Source organism: Amaranthus tricolor, chromosome 6 (genome assembly GCF_026212465.1).
Source record: "Amaranthus tricolor cultivar Red isolate AtriRed21 chromosome 6, ASM2621246v1, whole genome shotgun sequence".
Taxonomy (NCBI): Eukaryota; Viridiplantae; Streptophyta; class Magnoliopsida; order Caryophyllales; family Amaranthaceae; genus Amaranthus; species Amaranthus tricolor.
This window is the reverse complement of record NC_080052.1, coordinates 26,124,315-26,147,798: the sequence shown is the minus strand read 5'-3', so window position 1 is coordinate 26,147,798 and position 23,484 is coordinate 26,124,315. Positions and strand designations below refer to the sequence as shown.

At 30.6% G+C, this 23,484-nt stretch overlaps 3 protein-coding genes across 5 annotated transcripts; 2 read left to right on the top strand and 1 right to left on the bottom strand.

Annotated features, from left to right (window-relative positions):
• Nucleotides 1-9,367: 9,367 nt before the first annotated feature.
• On the top strand, nt 9,368-10,540 carry LOC130815252 (protein S40-3-like). The gene has a single exon (XM_057681653.1). It carries the CDS (start codon nt 9,552-9,554, stop codon nt 9,960-9,962), a length of 411 nt encoding a protein of 136 aa, XP_057537636.1. The 5' UTR covers nt 9,368-9,551; the 3' UTR covers nt 9,963-10,540.
• Nucleotides 10,541-14,347: 3,807 nt separating this feature from the next.
• LOC130815115 (transcription factor GTE9-like) lies at nt 14,348-18,780 on the top strand. 3 transcript variants are annotated; one of them, XM_057681472.1, is made up of 7 exons: nt 14,348-14,544; nt 15,494-16,788; nt 16,881-16,959; nt 17,040-17,158; nt 17,462-17,543; nt 17,863-17,972; nt 18,062-18,780. In XM_057681472.1, the coding sequence occupies exons 2-7, from the start codon at nt 15,496-15,498 to the stop codon at nt 18,296-18,298; spliced, it is 1,920 nt and encodes a 639-aa protein (XP_057537455.1). In that variant the 5' UTR covers nt 14,348-14,544; nt 15,494-15,495; the 3' UTR covers nt 18,299-18,780. The 3 variants fall into 3 exon arrangements, with proteins under 3 accessions (XP_057537455.1, XP_057537456.1, XP_057537457.1); XM_057681473.1 differs by having other exon boundaries at nt 15,480-16,788; nt 18,062-18,735; XM_057681474.1 differs by having other exon boundaries at nt 17,863-18,016; nt 18,098-18,264.
• A 464-nt stretch (nt 18,781-19,244) lies between these two features.
• LOC130815116 (eukaryotic translation initiation factor 4E-2-like) lies at nt 19,245-21,907 on the bottom strand. The gene is made up of 5 exons (XM_057681475.1): nt 21,510-21,907; nt 20,370-20,535; nt 20,163-20,288; nt 19,553-19,618; nt 19,245-19,465 (listed from the first exon to the last, which is right to left on the bottom strand). The coding sequence occupies exons 1-5, from the start codon at nt 21,776-21,778 to the stop codon at nt 19,415-19,417; spliced, it is 678 nt and encodes a 225-aa protein (XP_057537458.1). The 5' UTR covers nt 21,779-21,907; the 3' UTR covers nt 19,245-19,414.
• Nucleotides 21,908-23,484: the final 1,577 nt, after the last annotated feature.

Here is a 23,484-nt window from a genome sequence, read left to right as displayed (position 1 = left end):
AATTTTCAAAGTTTTAATTGAGGTACGTTTCACGGTGAGAGCATCTCATAAAAAAATTTGTTTTAATTAATACAAAGTGAGTTAACTACTAGTGTGTTTTCTCTTTAAATTTGCATCAACTGCTGATAATGAGTTTTTATTAAGAATTTGTGGGAATTAATATTGAATGAAAAGAGATTAAATTATGTAGATAATATTAAAAGAAAATTAAAATATGTTGACGAGATTAAAAGTATGTAGCAGGGTTCCATTTTAATAAGAAATTAATGTAAAATAAATAAAACAACAAATATAAAAAACTAAGGTATATTAAATAGTACTGAAAAAATATAAAGTTTTGATGTTATTTTTCATTTTTAGCGTATAAATATCCTTCGTGAGCTCATGGTACACAATCCATAAGGTGAAGGGAGACCCAATGTTCAATTAATAGTGTGATTAATCACCATTCTAAGAATCATGCACTCATTTATTCCTAAGAGCAATGTAAGGTTATTAGTGCAAATTCAATCCTAGTCTGATTTGATACAAGAAAAATAATTCGCTTAGATTCTAAATAAAAGTTTGACTTCAAATCCGATCACATGCTTCGACTGCGAGTCGACTTTGGTTCAGAGTCGGTTCTCATAAAAGATCGAACTCTAACTCCACTACAATCCAACATCCAATCTCTAGTTAGTTTTAGACAAATTTGTAATTAGGCTTAATATGAACATATTAATGTGTCAATTTCAACTTTTGATTCTGCACTTATTATAGGTGTTAGAGTTATTAGACCCATCATAGAAGAAATTTCCCCAAGACTATAACACTGTTACAACTTTCATGTGCTCATTTGTAAGTTATTATTGTTGTTAATTTGTATTTTGTTATTAATTAGAATGTGAATTTTGACATATTCAAGTTATTAAGTTTAATAGATTGAACTATATTTGTTTATTACGTAGTGCTTGGAGCTTTGGGCAAATCATAATCTATTCAAAGAACATTATTATATACTTTTACCAATTTTACTCACTTTTTTTTTCACATGGTTTATACTTTAAGTTAGTTCATAGGAAAAAAAGGGAGTTTTAATCATTTTTTTACTTCAAAAAAATACTCCTAGTATTTTATCTATCTTTTAAATTTCCCTTATTTTTCTTTTTACTTTGTCCCACCATATTTTTTTAATTTTTACTTTAGTTATAACTCACATTCTTTCTTTAATTTACATCCATACATTTAACTTATATTTTCATTTCATTTATACATTTTTTCTGCTATTTCTTTTTCTTGATTTTCCCACAAAATGTCTATAAGATAAATTTGGCGGGACAAAGGGGTAGTGATCAATTTCTAAAGTACTCGCTGCAACACTCTTATTTAAGGTTGTACATCTCATTTTTTATTAATTTTATTTTAGGACAAATGTTGATTATTCTCCTTTAATCACCTTTAATCACCTTCATTCGTATTAAGTCTCTCTCAATTTCATCCACATAATTTATTATCTCCCTTTATTTATAGCCGAACATCTACATAATTCTTAAAAAACATCAATTTCTCTTTAATACTGCTTCACATTCACTATTATTGTTCCATTTAATTTTTTGATACTATTTATCGATCACTTTTAATTTATATATTATTCTTAATATGTAAGTTTAAACATATTCAAGTGGAATCTTGTTTAATTCGTTTTGATGTAATTTTTATTAAAAATTCAACATTTTATAGTTTTTTTATTAAACACAATTTAAGATATTTACGATTAAATATGTGTATTGATAAACATAAAAAAATTAAATGAGACAATAAAAAATAGGATATGGAGTAGATATGCCTTAATGTACGAGTGTACAACTTATCATAAAAAGCAACAAGTGTATGAATAAGATATGACAAAATTAGTTACGTACTTCCATAGGCTTCTCCATACATTTACTACAATCTATTATTATTAAATTGCCTAATTAAGAAGGATGTACGCTAAGCTTGTACTTCCAAGTTCCAATTCGTATTTTACACGTTTACTCTTGTAAATCTGTTAGAATTGCACCAAATTTGGAAGTTAAAGGCAATTGATTAGCTGATTTTTAGATTGGATAATTCTTGTTTACGTGTCAATCTTATTAATATATATGGCTATTAGAATTTGACCTATTATTATTACAAGCTAAACAATTAATTATGATTTTCATTAGTATGGGACATTTTATTGTTGCTAATTGCACACACCATTCCTAATTGGATGAAAGTTACAATTATTAATTTTGTTTTTTTAGAATTTAGAAAATTTTATTTTATGTATCTAAATTATGTCTATGTCTTTATGAGCTTGTTGAATGGTTCATGCATGATAGATTATCAAGACATGGTTTAATGTGAGCAATATTGCAAATCTAGCTAGGAATTTCAAACAAATAGATTATTAAGATAGTTTTACAATGACATCATTTTTTTTAGAGTGATTTAATTTATATTTATAGTCTTAAACTGATTACTCATAATCTTTAAATGATCACTTATAATCTTTAAATAATTAATCACAAATATAATTAACTAGTATAAAAACTCGTATAATGCACGAAATTATTAGTATCAAGTTATAGAAATATTATGATTTAAAGTAATGATATAATTATATAATATCGTTATCAAGTTGAAATTTTCACTGTAAAACTTTATAAGCAATATAATTATATTTTAACAATTTGATTATAGACATATTGTTTTCATTTCTAAAGATAAATTAGGTGTTTATAAAAAAATATGGATAATTTGTAACAACCCGACTTATAGTTGACTGGGTAAACAGGGTCATCACTGGGTTCGTTTCCCAAGAAACTGAAATCACACTTCCAAAACTCAAGCAAAGGGGTCACAAGCTCTTCAACGTGACTAACTCAGCTAAATTCCAAAACCAACATCTAACTATTACACAAGATAATCATACAATTCTCTACAAGTCTGATATAACCAGCACAACCAAATCTAATACACATTTATCCAAAAACCTAAAACAAAACTACAAATTCTCACGTGCTCAGCTCAAAATATAACCTTGGAACGCTATTCAATCACCGCTAACCCATCGTCCCCGACCGGTTCCGATCTGTAATCAACTAAAAGATGAAAACAACAGGGAATCAGATTAAACTGAATGAGAAGTAACAATCCAAAACAACAAAACACAGTAATTCTAGTCATAGGTTTAAAAGCAACATCAGTTCCCTAGATCTATGTGCGCACAGGGAGTCTACTTGAGAGGCTCATCCATAGCTCTAAGGCTATGTCACTCTCGGGTGAAACTAGTCAATATCTCAATGACAATTCGCTTCAAAAACAGGGAGTAGGGAACAATGTTCCTCAACTCCTCAACTCCGTCAATGACCAGCTCGCAAGCCAGATCCATTGACCATATCATAATATCAGCATAAGCATTCACAACAACATTTGTCTCAACAATATCCAATTCAAAAGAGCTTTAGTAAAAAGTTTATTTTCAAGAAAGTAGTCTGGCCAGACCTTTTAAGAGACTGCTACTACTCACCAGCAAGACGCTTCAAGGTAACGAATCCAGCTATCAACTAGAAGGGTTCTTCGGTGATATCGTCTCCTGGAGCATAACAAGATCACAACATCACTAGAGAGCGTTTGATACTGCTATACTAACATGTAACTTATTACATCTCCTCCTAAGACCGCAGCTTAACCAAGAGTTATGCTAGCATTCTAACCTTTAAAATCTCACAGTCGATTCAAGAATATCAATTACCCAATACTTTCTTATAAACAACCATGTTCCACCAATTTCGTAAATTCAATGTCCATCCATCTCATACTTACATATCAAGATTCACAAGGATTTAAGGTTACACCAAGACCCTTAATCTATTAGAATGTATTTGATTAAACACAAAGATCATTGTTCTTCCTACAATCAACAAGTCTCAACATAATCTAACACTTCATCTAAAAATATTTTATTATCCAATTAATTTTCGTATCTCTTGATCCCAAATTAGGAATCCCGTAATGGTTTTAGGACACCTCTTACTAAAACAGGCATAACTCACTCATACGGAAACCAAATGAGACGATTTAAGTGGCTAAGCAACCATTACTTAGAGCTCTACTATTCTTATTCAGACACTAAAATCCAGAAACAATTAGAACGATCCCAAAATAGCCAAAAAAGAAGGTTCATTATGGATTTTCAAGACAGCCTGCTAGTATTTCACTATTTTGAACATAACTCTCTCACATAAACTCATTTTAGAACGATTCAAGTGCCCACGTGATCGCGACTCAAAGCTATACAAATCTCATGAAGACACCAAAACCCCAAAACGACTCTAACTATTTCAAAAACAGCAACAAAAATTCGGACAGAACAAAACGGAACCTCATTATCGATCTTTATGACAGTCTACTAGTATTTTGGACATAACTTCCTCATACGAACTCATCTCGGGGTGATTCAAGTGTCCACACGACCACGACTCGGAGCTCTACAAATTCTAAGAAGACACTAGAACCTAAAAACAATCACAACTGACCTGAAAATAGCCAAAACAGAATGCTCAGTTTTTGAGCTGAAATTTTAATATCCAAATACTAAATTTTATACTAGAAACCAAATAACCCAAATAACTAATTCTAATCAACACTAAAAACAACTCAATTACTAATTGAATCCATATACTCATCTTAAATTCAAGTTGATACCCAAATTAAATCCACGACCCAAATTGAATCCACAAATACCAAACTACTTTAAAACATTCAATTAATACTTAAATAGAATAGTTTGTGGATTACCTCAATCACCATTGAAGGACCTTGCAATCTTGAACTTCAAATTGAGTCACAAAATCCCCAAATCAATTTACAAAACCCTAACATTTAAATTTGAAAACAAAACAACAAAAGAGGGAAAAGTGGTTACCAACAATAAAGGGAGGAGGAGAAGAGGTTGCTATTGGTGGTGGAACTTGTGGCTGGACTTGATTGTGCCGCCGCTGTGGGTGAGGGGAGTGGGACGTGAGAGAAGAGGGAAGAGAGGGATTGAGAACCGTGGGTTTTGTATGAGGGAGAATAGGTGTGTCGGTTTATGAGATAAGCATGAGTTCATTTTTAGCTTTGATTAGGGATGACAATGGGTATTGGATCCGCATCTATTTTCACGGATCTGGGTCCTAAAAAATTGGACCCGTCGGATCGGTCGGATCCGGATCCGTTTAAATTTCACGGGTCCGGATCCGGATCTGAGAAAAATTGGATCCGTTTTTTTTAAAATTTTATTTTTTTTATTAAATATATATTAAAATTTAAAACCCTATTCCCCTCCCTCACACTCACAGACTCACTTCCCTCACGCAGTCACACAACTCACAAGCACCCTCAGTCCCTCACTGCCATTTCCATTTCCCTCCCAGACTCGACATCCACAAGCAGTCAAGCACCCTCACTGCCTGTCGACAGCCACTGGAGGCGGCCACCGCTTATTCCTCCTCTCTCCTCACTGCCTGGCGAATTTGGGTAATAAACCCTAATTTATTTTTTTTATTCTCCTTGGCTAACCTCACTCTCTCCCCCTCTTTACCGTCGACTGAACCTCAAACTCACAAAAATGGTGGTTCTTCTATCCAAACATTTTCAATTTCTCAATTAGATTTGATTTTCTTGGTTTATTGCTATTATTATTGGGGTTTATTTTAATAATTTGTGTTTGTAATTGAAAAATGCAGGCGTCGGAGAAGAAGTTATCGAATCCCATGAGAGACATCAAGGTGCAGAAGCTCGTCCTTAATATCTCTGTTGGATTTATTTATATGTTGGTTGTCTTGGAGTTCAGCCTATAATTAATAAATTAATTGGAAATGGGCTGAGCTTAATAAAGTCAATCACTTTGATTTTAAGTTTAATTGTACCAGGAATCAGAATCACCCATTCGTTGCAGAGCTCTGTTCTTCAATGATTTAGTTCTTGAAGATAGTTTACCAGTAGTTGACAATTGGTACTTAGATTATTATAAAACTATTATAAATTTTGTGGGTAAGTTAATAACTAGCAGTACATATTTGGGGATGCAATTTTTTTTCGGGTGATTGATTGTGGAATTATATATATCATTAACATTAGTCTATAAATATCGCTATTGCAATCTCAACACATTCAAAAATAAAAAAAAAAAAGGCAAAAACAAGTCAGACCCGTTTTGGACCCGAATCCGGTACTGGACCCGCAGTATCCGCGGATCCGGGTCCGGATCTGGATACTGTTCCTGAAAACATATCTGGATCCGAGTCCACTTGGACCCGGTCCAGATCCGACCCGTTGCCATCCCTAGCTTTGACCCATTAAATTCTATTAAAGTCGTCTTATCGTAAGACAGTCTTATATAAGACATGCTGTAAGGGTATAATAAACGATTTACGAAACAAGTAAAATTTCGTAATTGGTAGTATGAATAAGGATTGCATTTAGGAATTTATTTTTCAATACTTTATTTAAATTTATTTTTTTTATAAAGATAAGATAGTAATCAATTAATAAAATATAATCAAAATACACTTTTATCGAAGTATTCTTTAATAAATTTTATACTTAGATAAAATATACCTCTTTCTTGAAAATGTTAACAAATAAAATACTTGAGTCAATATTATCAAAATAATAATATTATTACTCGAATTAACTTATTTAATAAACCCAATCAGCTTAATAAACTTATAATTAAGCTTTATTAAATGTAGTCTATTTCATAATTAACAATTTAATTTTGACTTTTTAGTTTTCATTATACTAAACTAGTGTTTTGTTAAAATTTTTTTAACATATATTAGGGAGCTGTTATTTATTTTTCTCCTTATTGAGTTTAGTTGAATTAAGTTTTACTGTTTTATTTCAATCAATCAATCAATATAGTAGAAATATGATAAAATATAATGTCATGTTATAAAATTAAAATCAACTTTATCTTATTTAGTTTAATAAATATAGAAATTAATTTAATTATTTCACATGGAAAATCTTTGTAAGAATGCCATATGAAAATTTTCAATCCTTTTAATTAATTGTATGATTATTTAATTCAATAAGTATAGCAATTAATCAATTTAATTATTCCACATGGCAAATCTTTAAGGATGCCACATGAAATTTTCCAATCATTTTAATTAATTGTATGATTTCAAATGATAATAAATAACAATATCTTTTTTGTGGCAAAGAGCGTTATGCTCCCTCAAACTATCATCATCATATCTAGTATATTCCGCTCATAGATACTATGCTCCATCAACCCACTGGCCTCAATATTCTATCATAGAAGTCATGATCTTTTTGTACATACTATTCAAATGAACCTATAAAATGATTTCAACCTTTAACTCTGGCTATATTTAGTAAGGTTAGCTTGTCATATATACAAGCCCCTATACTCAACAATCAAAAAATATTATAAAATAAAGTTTGTGAAAAAATATAAATGACCACGTATATTGTTAAATTAGTAGAAATACGTAAAGTTAATTAAAATTAGTGAAAAATATATAGAGACCATAATTATTATAAAAATATTATTAAAATAAAATTAATCAAAATATGTAAAGACCGTCAATATTAAAAAATATTAAAATTAAGTTAGACTAAAACAATTATATCAAAGAGATATAATTAAAATAAAAGATTCTTATGGAAGCAAGAAACAAGTACTGATTTCTTAGACAAAATTTTAAAATGGATTCTTGCATAACTCTCTCTTGCAATTTATCCTATTCTATAATTAGAAAAAAACAATAAAAAGGAATTATCCTACGCGCTCCAACAATTATTAAACAATTACCTCTATCTCTTGAATGAAAATATTATTAAAAAAGAATTGTTTAATAAAATTGACCAAGATTTGCCTCCACTAAGGAAGCCGTGTCCCTAAAGACAAACGAAGGCGTGGAGAAAGTTTTCATGACGTCATTTCTTTTCAAATGCTCTTTAAAGTTAATTTTTCATTAGAACTTATAATTATAAAAGTCATAAAATAACTTTACATCATTAAAAAAAATTAACTACTCATTTGAAGTTAGAAATTAATTAACTTATTAGTTATTCCATATCCTCATAAATCAATCAAATAGTTTTACTAAAAATATTCACATTCTATTAATATTATTGTTATACTGGGGGAGAATTCAAATTTCGGCCGACAAAGACTATTATCTAGGTCATTTAGTAAAAATCTATTTATTATTGAATTGTGTTATAGTGATAAATGATAACCTTTGAGTTGATCTAAACAAACATTTTTTGGCCCATTCAGCCTATTATCGGTAAATTTAGATTCACTTGCTCATCAAGCCAACTTAAAAGTAATATAATATACAAGGAGTATATGTATTAAATAAAAACATAAAAGTAAATAAATGATTTTTTCACATTAAATACTACAACAAAATTAACCTTTTGCGATATAAGATTTAGTGACATTAATTAAATGTCACCTATTTATATTTTTAGTTTAATAGTTTTTTGTTTTTATTTTAAGTTTCACAATAAAGTGTGATTTAGTGACACTTTATTTGGCTTTCAGTGACATATGTAATTGTTATTTTAGTCTATAGTGACATTTATGAGAAATGTCACTAGATCATATGTCGCAAAAAATTTTAGTATGATTTTTTTTATTATGCTGTTAAAGGGTCTAATAAATGTCACTAAAATCACTACATATACCATTTGAAATTTAAAATATGACATTCAAATTATATGTTACTAAATATATCCCAATAGAAGTAAATTATGTTGTAGTAAAATCTGATATACATTGGGTTTACGAAAATATTAAAATAATGCTCTGACTTATCAAATGTAACTTTAATGATAAATGATCCAGTTAATCATGCAATAAAATTGATATATTTAAAAGTAAGATTATTCAATTGATAATAAAAAAAGAAGTGTAGTTTAATGAGAAAATAAGTCACTTAAATAATGACCAACACAACTACTATGATTAGATAAAACGATAAGTGGTAGAATTTCAGAATAAAAAGGTTGAAAATGAAAGAATATAATTCTAAAAAATTGACTTTAATTTGTTTGTATCAATTCATAATAATTTATTTTACAACATAAATTGCTTTAGTGTTTGATGATTTTTTTCTTCTATATTTAAGATAAAAATTTAATTCTCACCATCTGTAGATTTTTTTATATATTTTTTCAAATATTTCGAATGAACACTTCTTATCCGTATGATGTAACCAATATGACAAACGTGTGATGTAAATAAAGTATGTTGCTAATTAGAGGTTCTCACCAATACCATGTCTATATATACCAATGAAGCTAAACATCCTTTGCACCCAATTCATTCCCCTTTTTTTCCCTCACCTTAACAAACTCTTCTTTATGTATATACTACAACTTACTTATTTAACTTATATTTCTCCCCCATTACTCATTTTATTCTTAATAAACCATATCCCATATTCTTTATTCATTCATTTCATTTTCATTTCATTTCTTCCCCACCCACCCACAAAAATATCCCCTAAATTTAATTAATGGATGTTCTTGAGTTTCAAGAATCAGAAGTAATGTTCTCAGATTACTCTTCAGAATCTGATCATGAAAAAGATGATCATGATCATCACTATAAATTCCAATCAAATATGATGCTCAAAAGGAGAAAGAGTCATGATAAAAAGAAGATTATAAGCTCATCTTTACCCATCCATATCCCTATAGGAAATGGAAATAATAATTCTTTTTGGTATGATTGTGATGATCAAGTGAAATCTAAACCCTTTGATCATGATGATGATGATGATGATGAGATGATGCGGTTACCTCCTCATTTGATTGTTGAGAGGAGAAGAGCTAGGAAAGATATGGCAAGGTCTTTTCCACTTAAAGGGAAAAACTTGTATCATATTAGAAATTGCACTTTTGTGAGGAATGGAGTTGGACTTTGACCCTTACACTTCCTCGGTTTTAAAGATATATTTCACCTTTTTATTCATATGCATATACGTTATTAATTAATCAAATATGAACATATCTTTAAACAGAGGGAGAACATTATATATGATATATATTGTTTGATTTATATACTTGTGCAATGAGTCGGATACAAACTTAAATTAGTCTGTGTGAAATAAGTCAGGCTAAATTAGGCTTGATAGCATTAAAACTTAGTTCGATTGAACTCGATATATTTAACCCGATTGAATTAATTTTAACTATGTCATTCAAAGCAATATAATGGCTTGAGTTTATGACTATGTCTAAGTAGTAACTAGGATGAGTTTTGTTTTTTATATCTAGTTTGGCTTTTGATCATATTAATTCATTAAAAAAAATATTTTGTTACATTCTTTTTTGCTTATGATCTTTTTGGTTGGTTGGAATTTTGATTAGAAGCAAAGAGATATGTATTGCATATAAAATAGAAATATAATATTGTTATGGGTTTTCGGCCTTGATGGGGATTTGCCTTGTAAAGATGTACTTGTACAATAGTGGATAAACCAAATAAAATAATACAAATGGTAGCAAGAAGGTTTTTGTTGCTGTACTTTTTACTTAATACTCTATGCCCTTTATTTTATTAATTACATTTGCTTTATATATAATTTTAAATATACTTCAAGTTTTAATATATATATTAATATGTTCCATAAAAATTATGAAAAGTATATATTAAAATTGTACACATCCATTTGGATCATACAAGATTCAACATGGATATTATATTTGTTATTGGACTTAAAATATAAATAAAACCTACATAAGAAAAGAGTTGACCGCATATAAATCTGATGAAATTTTATCTTAAAACAAATTAATATCAAGAAGAGTATGTCCATAAAGCTTATATATTGGTTAATCTATATCTTATTTTTAAATGTAAAATCACATATAATTTATATGAGTATTATCCAACTAAATATCCAATATCCTTAACGTAATAAAACGAAAGAAGTGGTACCAAACTTATTACATGAACAATAATGTTTCATGCTTAGAATATGTCAAGTTGTCTTAGTACATTTTTCAGCATAAATAGCGAAGCAATCATCCAATAGAAAGCAATGCAATAAGATATGGCGTAGAGAATATTTTATTCTAATTTTGTTATGGTGCCTTGTAATTAATGGTTAGTATACAAAATACAAGTGGTCAATCGGACATTACATTTAAAAATTACTTCATATATATCTTAATTAATTTATCCTGTTTTAAAGTCAATATAAAAGTTAAGTGTTTACAAGCAAAGTCAATATAAATTAAGTTTGGTTTACAAGTAATCCAATAACCTACATATCCATTATATAAGAACAAGAAAAAACTCATTCACCAAAAAAATTTAGGTAGAAATTTAGAGAATTAAATGGTTAAATTATCTAATGTTAATATTAAATAAATTAACTTGTTAAAATAATATATTGTATGAATAAATTGTTGAAATAACGTATCAGTTGTTCAAACTAAAAATTAACTTGTCAAATTATTACTCCATTCAATTACCAGTTATTAGCTATAACAAACATTTTAAGTTTCTTACTCTTTGGGTATGAATATGATTATGATCAAATTATGCAAATAATATTTTTGAGACAAAAATGAGTCTTCTAAGAATTGTTTAGCTTTGTTAGTTCTTAGCTGATGAGTACAATAAGGTGGATAACTACATCTCGATCAGTAAATCAATCATTAATGACATACATAAGAAACTAAATCACCAACTATAAGCTTATTGACATTTATTAATATTGAGATTTGATTTAAAATTAAAGTAGTTATTATTAATAAGTTAGTTATTTTAGTTAGTTAAAATATATGAGTTAGTAGGATTATGTTGACCTATTAAATTATTTGCTAGAAATATGTGAATTAGTGGAATTATATTCACCAACTATAGCCTAATTTCTATTTTCTAGAATTAGTTTTCTATAATTAAGGTAGTTTTTTCTAGAGTATGATTTTGTAACCAATAAATAGGCTAATTTTTAATTAGTGAAGGTAGTAATTTTAAATTTTATATTTATTACTTAACCATATTATATTGCTATATTTAATTTTGTAATCCTTATACTTCAATGAAATAAAGGTATATAAATTAAAGATAGCTTAAAACTCTCAATACATTGGAAAATAACTCAAAATATTATATGCACATTTACTCAACAAGCTATGTAGCAAAAACTTCTACTTACTCATTCAGCTAACAACATCTCTCGAGAGACCATCTTTATAATAGACAATTTTTTAGGCCTAGGTCCAACAAATAAAAAAGAGAAAAATCTAAAGACGCGTGTGTTTGACCCTGTTTGGAGTTGGTGTTATAACTTATTAAAGTTGGTATTATAACCTATTAAAATTGATATTTGGAGTTGGTATTATAACCTATTAAAGTTGGTATTTGAGGTTGGTATTATAACCTATTTGGAGATGGTGTTATATCCTAATGACGTTGGTATTATAACCTATTCATTTCAACCTATTATAACCTATTCATTTCAACCTATTATAACCTATTAGAGTAGATATTATAACTAACTTTAATAGGTTATAATACCAACTCTAATAGGTTATATTACCAACTTTAATAGGTTATAATACAACTCCAAATAGGTTATAATACTAACTTTAAATACCAATTTTAATGGGTTATAACACCAGCTCTAAATTTCTACTTTAATAAGTTATAATACCAACTCTAATAAATTATAATACCAACTTCAAGATGTTATAACACCAACTCTAATTAGGGTTACTCAGCATGTGTTTTTTTGGTAGTTGTTTTTTTAAGTAATGATGAGCCGACTCCTTTGAGACGCATCTTTTATAAAGACGGTCTCAAGTAAAAATTTGTGTTTAGGTTATTTAGGATGGAAGTATGAGAGCAATCTTAACACAAAAAAGCTTAGTTGCCGACCAATTAATTAAAAATCCTTGACTATCCAGTTATGGTCGATAATGTCTATCATTTAGCGACCAAAACTTTGTCATACCGATCATTTAACGACCATTTAACTACGAAAATTATTTTCTACAGATCATTGCTTGCTATACGATAGTATACTTTAGGTACTATTTATCTTAACAAAATGTAACAATGTACTTTATGTGCTAATACGATAGTATACTTTAGGTGACCCAACACAAAAACCTGAATTGAAATCGAAAGTAAGTCGATCTGATAATATGTTTTTTTTTTTGGTTTATCAAACCAACATTACTCGAACTGAAGCTGTATTAGAATTGGTTGACAATTAGAAATGGAAAAATTAAACCCGAGCTGCAGCCGATTTTTGTAACCGACTTATAATCGTTAATTGAGATTACCAGAACCTAATAGTGACCGACCCGAGTCATATCCAACCTAAATCATGCTCGAAACGAAAAACGGTCCGGCTAAAGACGACCTAACCCAAACGATATTTTAATCAAACTGCTGTAAACATGAACCAATTTTTAACATAGAAGTATGATCGATTCATATTCAATCATCTTATTACTTAATCTAATAAAGTGATAGATATTTTAATTTCACAAAAACTGACGAGACAGTCTCATTATGAAACCGTCAATTTGGGCCGGCCCAATTCGCGTGTGTAACAACATTTCAATTTTCTGGGCATTTATCAATTTTAACCTTAAAGGTATCAATTTTCAAAATTGATACCTTTAAGATCAAAATTGAAAAATGCCCAAAAAAAAAAAAAAATTGCCCAGGTTGTTACACGCGCGAATTGGGCCGGCTCAAATTGACGGTCTCATTATGAGGCCATCTCGTCCAAGACCAGCTGTTTTAATTTACAGTCAAATAAGTACAAGGAACAAAGTAATAATCACTAATTGATTTGCATTTTAACGATTTTGTTTTAAGTAAAGGGGAATCTTACCATCAATTAAAAACTGACTTATAACTTAATCTGATATTGACTCGATCGATAGTTTTTAGTAATTCGTAGTCCGAAAAATAGCCGATTCGAAATACAACCAAACCGAATTACACTTATCCGAAACTAACCCAATCACCCAATTGAAAATCTCTAAAAAGAATGAATTCAAAGTTAGGAAAAAAAAATTGCTAGACCACAATCAAAAATAAAAATATAAGCAAATAAAAAAAAAGGCCAAATAACTTAAAAGGAATGATGACAATTTTTTTTGTTAGTGTGAGAAGCATGACTAAATGTAAATTGAAGATAATATCTTATTTAAATTCTGAAAATATAAAATATTTACCAAGTATTTTGATAAAAAAAAAATAATGTTAATTTTACTTAAGTGGAGTACATCGAGCGTAATTCGGTAACTAAAATGAGCGTTTTTAGGAGATCCGGAGCAAATTTTTACCTAAATTAATCGCAATATTAGGAAACCAAAACAAAGTCAAAAACCTATTGCCAAACCCCTGCCGGCTCCTACCATTTACTATTTAGTGATCATCAATCCAATTAAGTGATCATCTTCTTTCGTGATTGTTGTGATTTTCTCTTCTATTTTCTTCCAATTCCATTTTCTTTCATCTACATAGATAAAGCGGTAAGCTTTAATTCACTTTCTTTTTAGATATTTATGATACCTAATTGAATTTCGATGGATTATATTCTGTTTTGGGCATCTTTTATGAAATTCTGTTTTATGTTTGATTATCATTTAGTGTTAATTTTACTAATTTGAAGCATACATGTATGTTTATGTGTTGTCGTTGTTCTTCCAATTGCGAACTGGGAGATGTTTTTGATCCGTGTTATTTGACTTTAATAATCAAATTCTTTTTTAATGAGAAGATTTATTTTTGTTTACGGATAATTTTAAGTATAAATTAGGGTTTACGAATAAATTACGTATATCTGGGTTATTATAAATGTTCTTATTTTCTTATGTTTTAAGAAGTTTCTGATACTGTTATTGTTATTTATATTTGATTTGACGCTTTTCAAAATTAGGGTTTTGTCTGATTTATGTAAACATTTTCAGGTGGCCTAATTGAAGATTATTTTTTGTGTGCTGTTCTTGTGAATGTTTTTGGAGGATTAGGTTTTACATGGGGTTTAATGCTTTGGCGGAAAAATTTTCCCATTAAATTAATTTTCCAATGAAAAATGCAAATAATAATTGATTTTCGCTTGTTTGGATTAATTGAAAACACATTGGGGAAATGGGGATGTTGAAGATGGAATGGTAGAGGAAAGTTATTTCCTCCCATTTTTGTAGGAAAATGTTTTGAGTTTTCCATTTTAATTCCCTCATCAAATAAACAACGGAAAATGAGAAAAACAGTTTCTAGGATCCCCAAAACTAAACAGGTTGGCAAGTTTTAATTTGCTATCAACAAAACAATCGAAATAGCTCCAGTGAGCTTAATATCAATGTCATGGCACTGCATCTGTTTACAGGCTTTTTATAGGGTTGAGTGTTGATCTTGCTTATTTGTCTCCATCAATGATATGAGTAGCTTGAAGATGATGTTATAGACTTGTATTGACAGGCATGAAGAGGGTGTTTGAAGTACCAAAGCCGGTTTCTGGAAAGGTTATGAGTAGCGAGAAACCAAAGATAAAAGTTCTTGCTAAGAAGCCCTTGAACAAAGAATATGATGAGTTCTCACCAGCACTCAAAAATAATCTACCTGCAACTGATGACAGGAATAACTCTCTTATTAATGAAAGGAAATTTAAGTCTACTCCTGTTACTAAGCAAGTAATTAGTGGCTTTGGGAAGTCATCAGCGACTCAGAATCAGATGAAAGGTGATTTTGGCAAGATAAAACATAATTGCATTGCTGGTTGTAAGCGTAAATCTGAGCAAGTTCTAGTATCTCATGAAATAAAGAGGTTGAAGATGGATTGCTTAGCTACAGCACGTTGTCAGGAAATTCTTACAAAACTTATCAAACATGATCAGAGTGCTTTATTCCTTGCACCTGTAGAACCTGATAAATGGGGCATTAAAGATTATTTTGATATCATAAAAAAGCCTATGGATCTTGGAACCATCAACAAGAAATTGCGACAGAAATCATTCGGTGGCGTTGAGGAATTTGAAGCTGATGTGAGGCTCACATTTTCAAATGCAATGAAATACAATCCTCCGGGGAATTGGGTGCATGAATATGCCAAACAATTCAACAAATTTTTTGATAGGCTTTGGATGCCTGTTAAGATGAAAATGTCCAGGGAGCACAAAGATGTAGAAGAAAGGGATCCTGGCTGCAGTCAAGATAGTAATCAAGGAAAGAGTGTTTATGATGTGAAAAACACATGGTTTAAGTCTCATGTTGGTCAGTTGTCTGAAGAAACTATGCCAGGAAAAGAGAAGGTTTCCAAAGACTCAAATGTATCTGCTGAACGACAGAAACTCAGAGATCATAAAGTCGTAGAGCACAAAGATATAAAAGAAACAGATCCTGGTTACCGTCAAGATAGCTATCGAAATAAGAATCTTGGCGATGTGAGAAAAACATGGTTTTCGTTTCATGATGATCAGCTTTCTGAAGAAACTATGCCAGTTGAAGAGAAAGCTTCCAAAGCCTTGAAGGTGTCTGCTGAAGGACAGAAACTCAGCGATCGTAACGACGTAGAGCACAAAGGTGTAAAAGAAAGGGATTCTGGCTGCAGTCATGATTACCATCAAACTAAGAATGTGTACTCTGTGGTAGACAAATATTCTTCATCTCATGATCGTCACATGTCCAAATCAGCTATGACAGGAAAAGAGAAAGGTTCCAAAAACTTGAAGATGTCAGCTGAAAAGCAGAAACACAGCGATCATAAAGACGTAAACGTAATTTTCTTTTGTGCATTCTTTGTGGGTGTATTGTATTATATTTTGTTTTGATGGTATTCACTGATAACCCTTCTTACCTGCATTTTCAGAATGGCAAGCCCGATGACTCTTCGAGTTCTGTGGATAAAGAGCGTACCTTTTCTGGTTCTGCTGCTACAACTGCCAACCGTTAGTGTCTGAAAAATTCAGAATGTTAAGCTTAACTGATTTAGTGTTTGGTAGACTCAGTTTTTCTTTGTCTGTTTTAGGTCTGGAAACTCTAAGAGAGGCGGAACTCCCTTCATCGGAGGACTTGCGTATTGCACGATTGAAAAATCGCTTTGCAAAAATTATACTTAAGGCTCAAAATAACACATTGTTGGAACAGGTAATGGTTGGTTACTTAAATTTGAAGCAAAGGGCAAAGCAAGATTTTGAATTAGGGGGCCAAATAGTGGATTATGGCTTTGGTATTGTAGTTGTCATCTGTATTACTGGCAAAATAATAAACCGTTATATAATACTACTACTCTGCCCTTGTCCCCTGTGTAGCTTTGCCTTTAATTTGAAGCACGAGTACAGAGTACCTTCTAATTGAATAACAATTGTTCTTTGTTAGCTGTATTTTTTCAGCAAATTCTATATTTCGCTCGATTTGCTAATATACCGACATATTTTCCTTAATTTTTAGGTTGGTGAAAATAATGGAGCTAAAGCTGATGCCGCAAACTGGCATCAACGGAAAACAATACTGGAGAAGAGCCAACACGAAGGTGAATATGCTAATTGTTGTGTTACTTATTGTGTAAATGATTAAAGAGGTGTTTGATTTGGGGATTTTTGCATTTAGAATTAGATAACATCATTGTTAAATTCTAAAATCACCATATAAACTGGTCAGAGAATATCTAGTGCAGGTGATTCCATTTGTTGGTGGTTATACCAAACAGGGAATCACAATAACAGTTATTCTTACCTTTGACTTATTTATCCGATTACATTCCGTTCATTTACTCATTACACCAAACAACCTCTTAATCAGAGTAACTAAAGTCTGCAACTGAGCTTACTCTAATACATATCATTTTGCAGGGAAATCTAGAACTGATGCACAAATCAGAGCTGCACAATTAAAAGCGGATTCTGAACTCAAAAGGCAAAGACAACTAGCAAGGGAAGCAGATCGAATAGCTATTGGGAAGGTCAAATCCAACATTCATAACCTGCATAAATTTTATTTCGTTTGGTAAAAATATTTTTTTGTAACCCGTTATCATTACATGTTATACAGATGGAACAATCAGTTGAGTTTGAAGATAACTTGCAGGTTCTTAAAGATCTTGAGGCGTTGGTAGGGGGCTCTTTGGTTGTTATGCGTCATGACCGTAGGTCCCTTGCTACGATGTGGAGTGGAAAGGAGGTTGTGAAACTGAGAAGCCCGTTAGAGCGGTTGGGTTTGTTTATCAAGGAAGAGTATATTATGCATGATTACGATGAAGAATTGGAAGAAGGTGAAGTTTCTCATTGAATATGAATCTGGGATAAGTGTAATATGATTATGATGATTTGAGGATTTAGTATTTAGGTGTAAATGAGTTTTTAGTTTTTTACTGCTCGAAAAACGAAAAGGGGAATACAAATCTGAAGATAATACATGGAGTGGAGGGTAATAATATTGATGTTAAGCTGTATTTGCTTCTAGCTTATACCATTGAGAAGCAGCAGCTTGTAAATACTGCATTTTGTTACCATGATTATACTTATTGGTAAGAAACTAAGAATTATGCATTGATTTTTTTTTTTTTTTTATGATTTTGATGTAAGGATAAATATCGTTGCGGGAATTAATTATCAGTAGTGAGAATCATAAGGATAAAAGAGAAAAAGTAATAGTAGTTATTTTCTTTTGTAATAGATATATATATGCATCACTTTTTTAATATACAAGACAAGATATTGTCTTTACGTAAGATTATTTTTAAAAAATTATATTATAATATGAGCTATTCTTGTAAGATGTCATTTGTAAGTGATTTTTGTAGCTTGTATCAATTTTTTTAACAAATTTGACATTAAATTTCTGGTTAAAATAAGGATATTCTAACAAATAAATTGAAATTATTGTTCAATTTGTACTTGATCAATATCAACTCACTCAGTTATGCTTATAAGAATCACATTATCGTAGTATAACTATTTTAAATAAGACTTTGAGTTGTGAAAATATAATTATAGTTAAATTTTATAAATATAATTTTTTTTTAAAAAATAGCACAACTAATCTAGTGATTTTATGACTATGAATATATGATCCACAAAAATTTGAATTGTGTGATTATTATCCAAAAACAAACTACAAATCCTATTATTATCTTCTCTGCTCTCTACATTAAATTACAAAAAGAACCAAAAAGAAAAAAAGGAAACATAGAGAAATAAGACGCCAAATCTTCTTAAACCGCATCAAATTATGAATGAGTTTGTATTGGTAAAATTTTCATTAAAATGCTACAACACTAGACATTTTTATCTCAGCATTGAAAGAGAATTTTCAATTACATCAAAAAAGACTAATTTTTGTCTACTTCCAACTTCGACTTGATCAACTTTCATAAGTGCTAATGATTTACAACAATTTACAACCTCAACAACTGTAACGATTCTTGGCATCCCTGTCGTGCTTCTTTGCATCATCCTAAAATCATACCAAACACAAGTAGTTTCAGCAGGACGACTTTACATCCAAATTTCAGAAAAATACAGATATTGACGTGGGACTTACATGAAATATGAAACTGATACTGTCATTGTAGTTAAGGAACTTCTTCCACTGTAATCCAATGCTTAGCTGTGGCATGGTACAACATTACGTACGTAGAAATGGTCAAACCATAAATGATGCACGACTAAAAGAACAGAATCATTCTGAAAATTATATTCTAATCAGCAACAAGTTATTTGCAGACACAATTGTAGTTCCATTAATCTGTAAGTTTATAAAATAGCAGATCATTCCGTTTTATGCTCATATAATTTGCATAGGTAAATCCATATCAAGGCAATTGGAGGCTTTCGATTAAAATTAAACATAAGAATTATTTAGGATAAAGAGAGGGCTGCTTAAGCTACTAATTTCAACTTTCAAGCGATCCCCAGCACAACCACTGAAGAAATTGGATAAGTCAAGGAATGGTCAGTAGGAGTTTCCATCTATCAAAGTAGCCATCTTTGGAAGAGCTATGCCAAATTTAAACATCCACCACAAACAATTAAAATTGATATTGTGGCACCATTAAAGGGCAGAATCCTTAACAAGTGATGACAAACGAAAGCGGTATCAGGATTTAGGAGTTAAGAAACTCGTATTAAAGCAGCCAAACATCTTATTATACCTGAGCAGCTTTATTTGCAGCATTTTTGGTCCACAGGGATACTTTTTCCTGCCTAACTCTCACGTTGACAACTGCTCCACATATCTCATCTCCATGATAAAATTGCTCTCCAATCATTGCCAACAACTAGAAATTACTCAAGTAGCTAGATCAGAATTTAAAGACAATGAAGAACAGTATAGTAAACTACATAATATTACTGCATACCGTATCAAGCCAGCATGTATCAGATTTTCCCCTCGAGAAAGTAACAGTCCACTTGCCTCCATTAGCACAGATTGGATCCTCCCATTTAGGCTCGATTTTATTCTTAAAACAATGAAAATCTGCCCCGGCACCTAACTTGCTTGGAAGATGTATGTTGTTGTACAGGCTGGGATGAAAATTAAAATGACATCATTACTAACTAATTAAGTTCATAAATAAGACCGATTTTTAAACAAATTAAAGAATGAAAATATAACTAGTGTAACAAGTACAAAAATTTAAACTCCTAAAATGAATTCATATGCAAGACTACAACACAAACATTTGAAAATGCACATACTTCTAACATAGCAAAAACATTGCATTATTAGAGACTACCCTGATGCAATCAAGTGCTCCTACCTAAACTCCCATATATGCAAGGTATCAGAGTCAAGTTAAGTAACTTTACCCTTGTAATAAGAAGGCTATTCACAACCACACCTTCACATAAATAAGAAGTACACGTGATTAAAAATTTTGATAAAATGGAAAAATGGATCTTGCTGCTTTTCAGTATTCACTATTTAGGTATTATAAGTGCATGATGTTAGTACACACTGAAAGAAGCAGTGGAATGACGCAAGCACAAAAACACACGTCTTTGCACTAGATAAACGCACATTCCTATAGTATATGACATACACTTGAAATTCCTGCATTAATGGAGGAGAACATATCCTCCATTCATACTGCTTAATACTTTTATGCTTTGAAACCATTCATAATTAACTTTATGCGGCGAAATAATTCAAATTCATTCAACCAAAAAGTGGAAAGCATAAGTATAACAATAATTAAGATAAGAACTAGATTAATGCCTTTTGTTAATCCCAACATATAAATGATATGAACCAAACTTAACATTCAAAATCATTTCAATACAAGCTGCCTAGCAAGAATAAAGAAACTCTTGACTCGATCTTTCCCTGTTTCAAATAATTGCAAGTACACTATTACTCCACTCAAGATTTCACGTAAAATTGCCCAAGAAAAATGGAACATTGAATTCTAAAATCAAAACCCTAAAAATCGCTTATCCAAGACTTGTAAGACAAGAAGAATCAACAGCAAAAAAGCAAGAAAGGTAAAGAGAAAGACCTCCAGAAATGTTCAACAGTGGAGAAAGTGTAAATTTGACGAATGGAACTACCCCAAGCAGCATGTTTAGATTTAGCAGAAGGATTATCGAACCAAAACGTCCAAGAATTCTCAAGAGGATGAAATGTATCGATAGATTTTACAGGATTATCGACAATGTAATCGCCTCTTTCATCAATAATCTCTCCATTCTCCGAATCATAATCGACATCCCTCTTATTTTCCACCTCTGTTGTCGCCATTAATTTCTTAGTATGTTCTATTGTCATCTCTGAATCTCACTCGTAATTGAATTGGAATGAAGAAAAAATGGTGATCAGTCGGTTTTACAGTTTGTTGGTCCGAGTCTTGGACTTCGGTTTTTGTAGTGAGCCCCTAGTGAACCGTTGTGAGAATGTGAAACGGTTATCTACAATTTAAGATGACATGTTAAAAATACAACTATTAATGAAAAAATTATATGAGGTGGTTTTAGAGCTGTTTAAAAGTGACCCAACTTGAAAATTCGAACCGAAACTGAAAGTAAACCGATCCGAAAATGTGTTTCTTTTTTTAGTTTATTGAACCGACAGTACCCGAACCGAATACCCAAACCGGTTGACAACCGGAAATGAGAAAGCTGAACCCAAGCTGTAACCGAGATTACCTGAACCTAATAATAACCGACCCGAGTCATATCCGACCAAAATCATGCTCGAAACCGAATTCTATCCGGCTAAAACCGACTTAACCCGAACGAATTTTAGATCGAACTACTGTAAACCTGAACCAATTTTTAACATAGAAGTACGATAGACTCATATTCAATCATCTTATATGCTAAGTTAATAAAGTGTTAGATATTTATATAAAATTAAATTTTATAAATACACGGTTTCCTATATTTTGAGTTAATACCAATGGTCAATGTTTATTTAACTACTTTTAATCGAATTAGATGAATATTTATAGAACTTTATAATTTTAATTTCCGGTCAAACAAGTAAAAGTAACAAAATAATAATGATTACTAATTAATTTACATTTTAATTATTTTGCTTTAAATAAAGGGAATCTTGCCATCAATTAAAAATTGACTAACAACTTAATTTGATATTGATTCAATCGATAGTAATTAGTAATACGTAGCTGAATTTTGCTTTAAAAAAAAACTCGAACCCGATCTGTACTCGATAAAATCGAACCAATTAGTAGTCGATTACAACCCGAGACCGATTGACACTCGACACGAACTTCAACCGACACCGAACTGATGCTAACCCGTTGTAACACACAGCCGAAAAATAACCGATCAGAAATGCAACCGAACCTAATGACACTCGTCCGAAACCGACCCAATCACCCGAATGAACACCTCTAGATGGTTTGATCGACCGTGATGTTAAATAACTCATTTAATATGATTTGTATAAATAAAAGGTTATATTGGTATATTTTTGATAAATATCTTTTATAGTTGAAATTATTCATATTTAATTAAAAATTAAAATTATTGTAAAAAATTAATAAAAAGTTAAATTAATCCGGCAATGTTTCCTTTATTGAGGGATAAAGATTCTTTTGCAATGGAAACGCGCTTTGTAGCATTCAAATTTCGCATTTATATCAAATAATGATATCTTAGAATTATTGAAATCCGTAGGCAAAAAAAAATAATAATAATTAAATAAACTCAAAATCAAATTATTTCCAAAAGTAAGCGTCAAAATCCCAAATCTATGGTTTGGAGCTGTTCCATAAAAGACAAAATAGCTGTTCGCAGTTACTAACTGCGAACAGCTAGTTTGTCTTTTATGGCTGTTCGCAGTTACTAACTGCGAACAACTAGTTAATATTTTTTTCCTTTATTTTTTAGTTGTTGTTTGTTGTATTTGCACTAGAGATATTAGAATATGTAATTGCAAGTCGATGTATGTTTAAGGCGGCATGATTCATCGCCTAAACTCCGATCATTCATAAGTCAAAGATTGGAGAC

What these genes read in the sequence shown, in the direction of transcription:
- LOC130815115 (XM_057681472.1), top strand. Translation starts at nt 15,496, where the DNA reads ATGAAGAGGGTGTTTGAAGTACCAAAGCCGGTTTCTGGAAAGGTTATG. An exon ending in GCGATCATAAAGACGTAAAC is followed by an intron (nt 16,789 to 16,880) that starts GTAATTTTCTTT and finishes CTGCATTTTCAG; the next exon opens with AATGGCAAGCCCGATGACTC. An exon ending in GGAGAAGAGCCAACACGAAG is followed by an intron (nt 17,544 to 17,862) that starts GTGAATATGCTA and finishes ATCATTTTGCAG; the next exon opens with GGAAATCTAGAACTGATGCA.
- LOC130815116 (XM_057681475.1), bottom strand. Translation starts at nt 21,778, where the DNA reads ATGACAATAGAACATACTAAGAAATTAATGGCGACAACAGAGGTGGAA. An exon ending in ATACATGCTGGCTTGATACG is followed by an intron (nt 20,289 to 20,369) that starts GTATGCAGTAAT and finishes AGTAATTTCTAG; the next exon opens with TTGTTGGCAATGATTGGAGA. An exon ending in CTGCAAATAAAGCTGCTCAG is followed by an intron (nt 19,619 to 20,162) that starts GTATAATAAGAT and finishes ACCATGCCACAG; the next exon opens with CTAAGCATTGGATTACAGTG.
- LOC130815252 (XM_057681653.1), top strand. Translation starts at nt 9,552, where the DNA reads ATGGATGTTCTTGAGTTTCAAGAATCAGAAGTAATGTTCTCAGATTAC.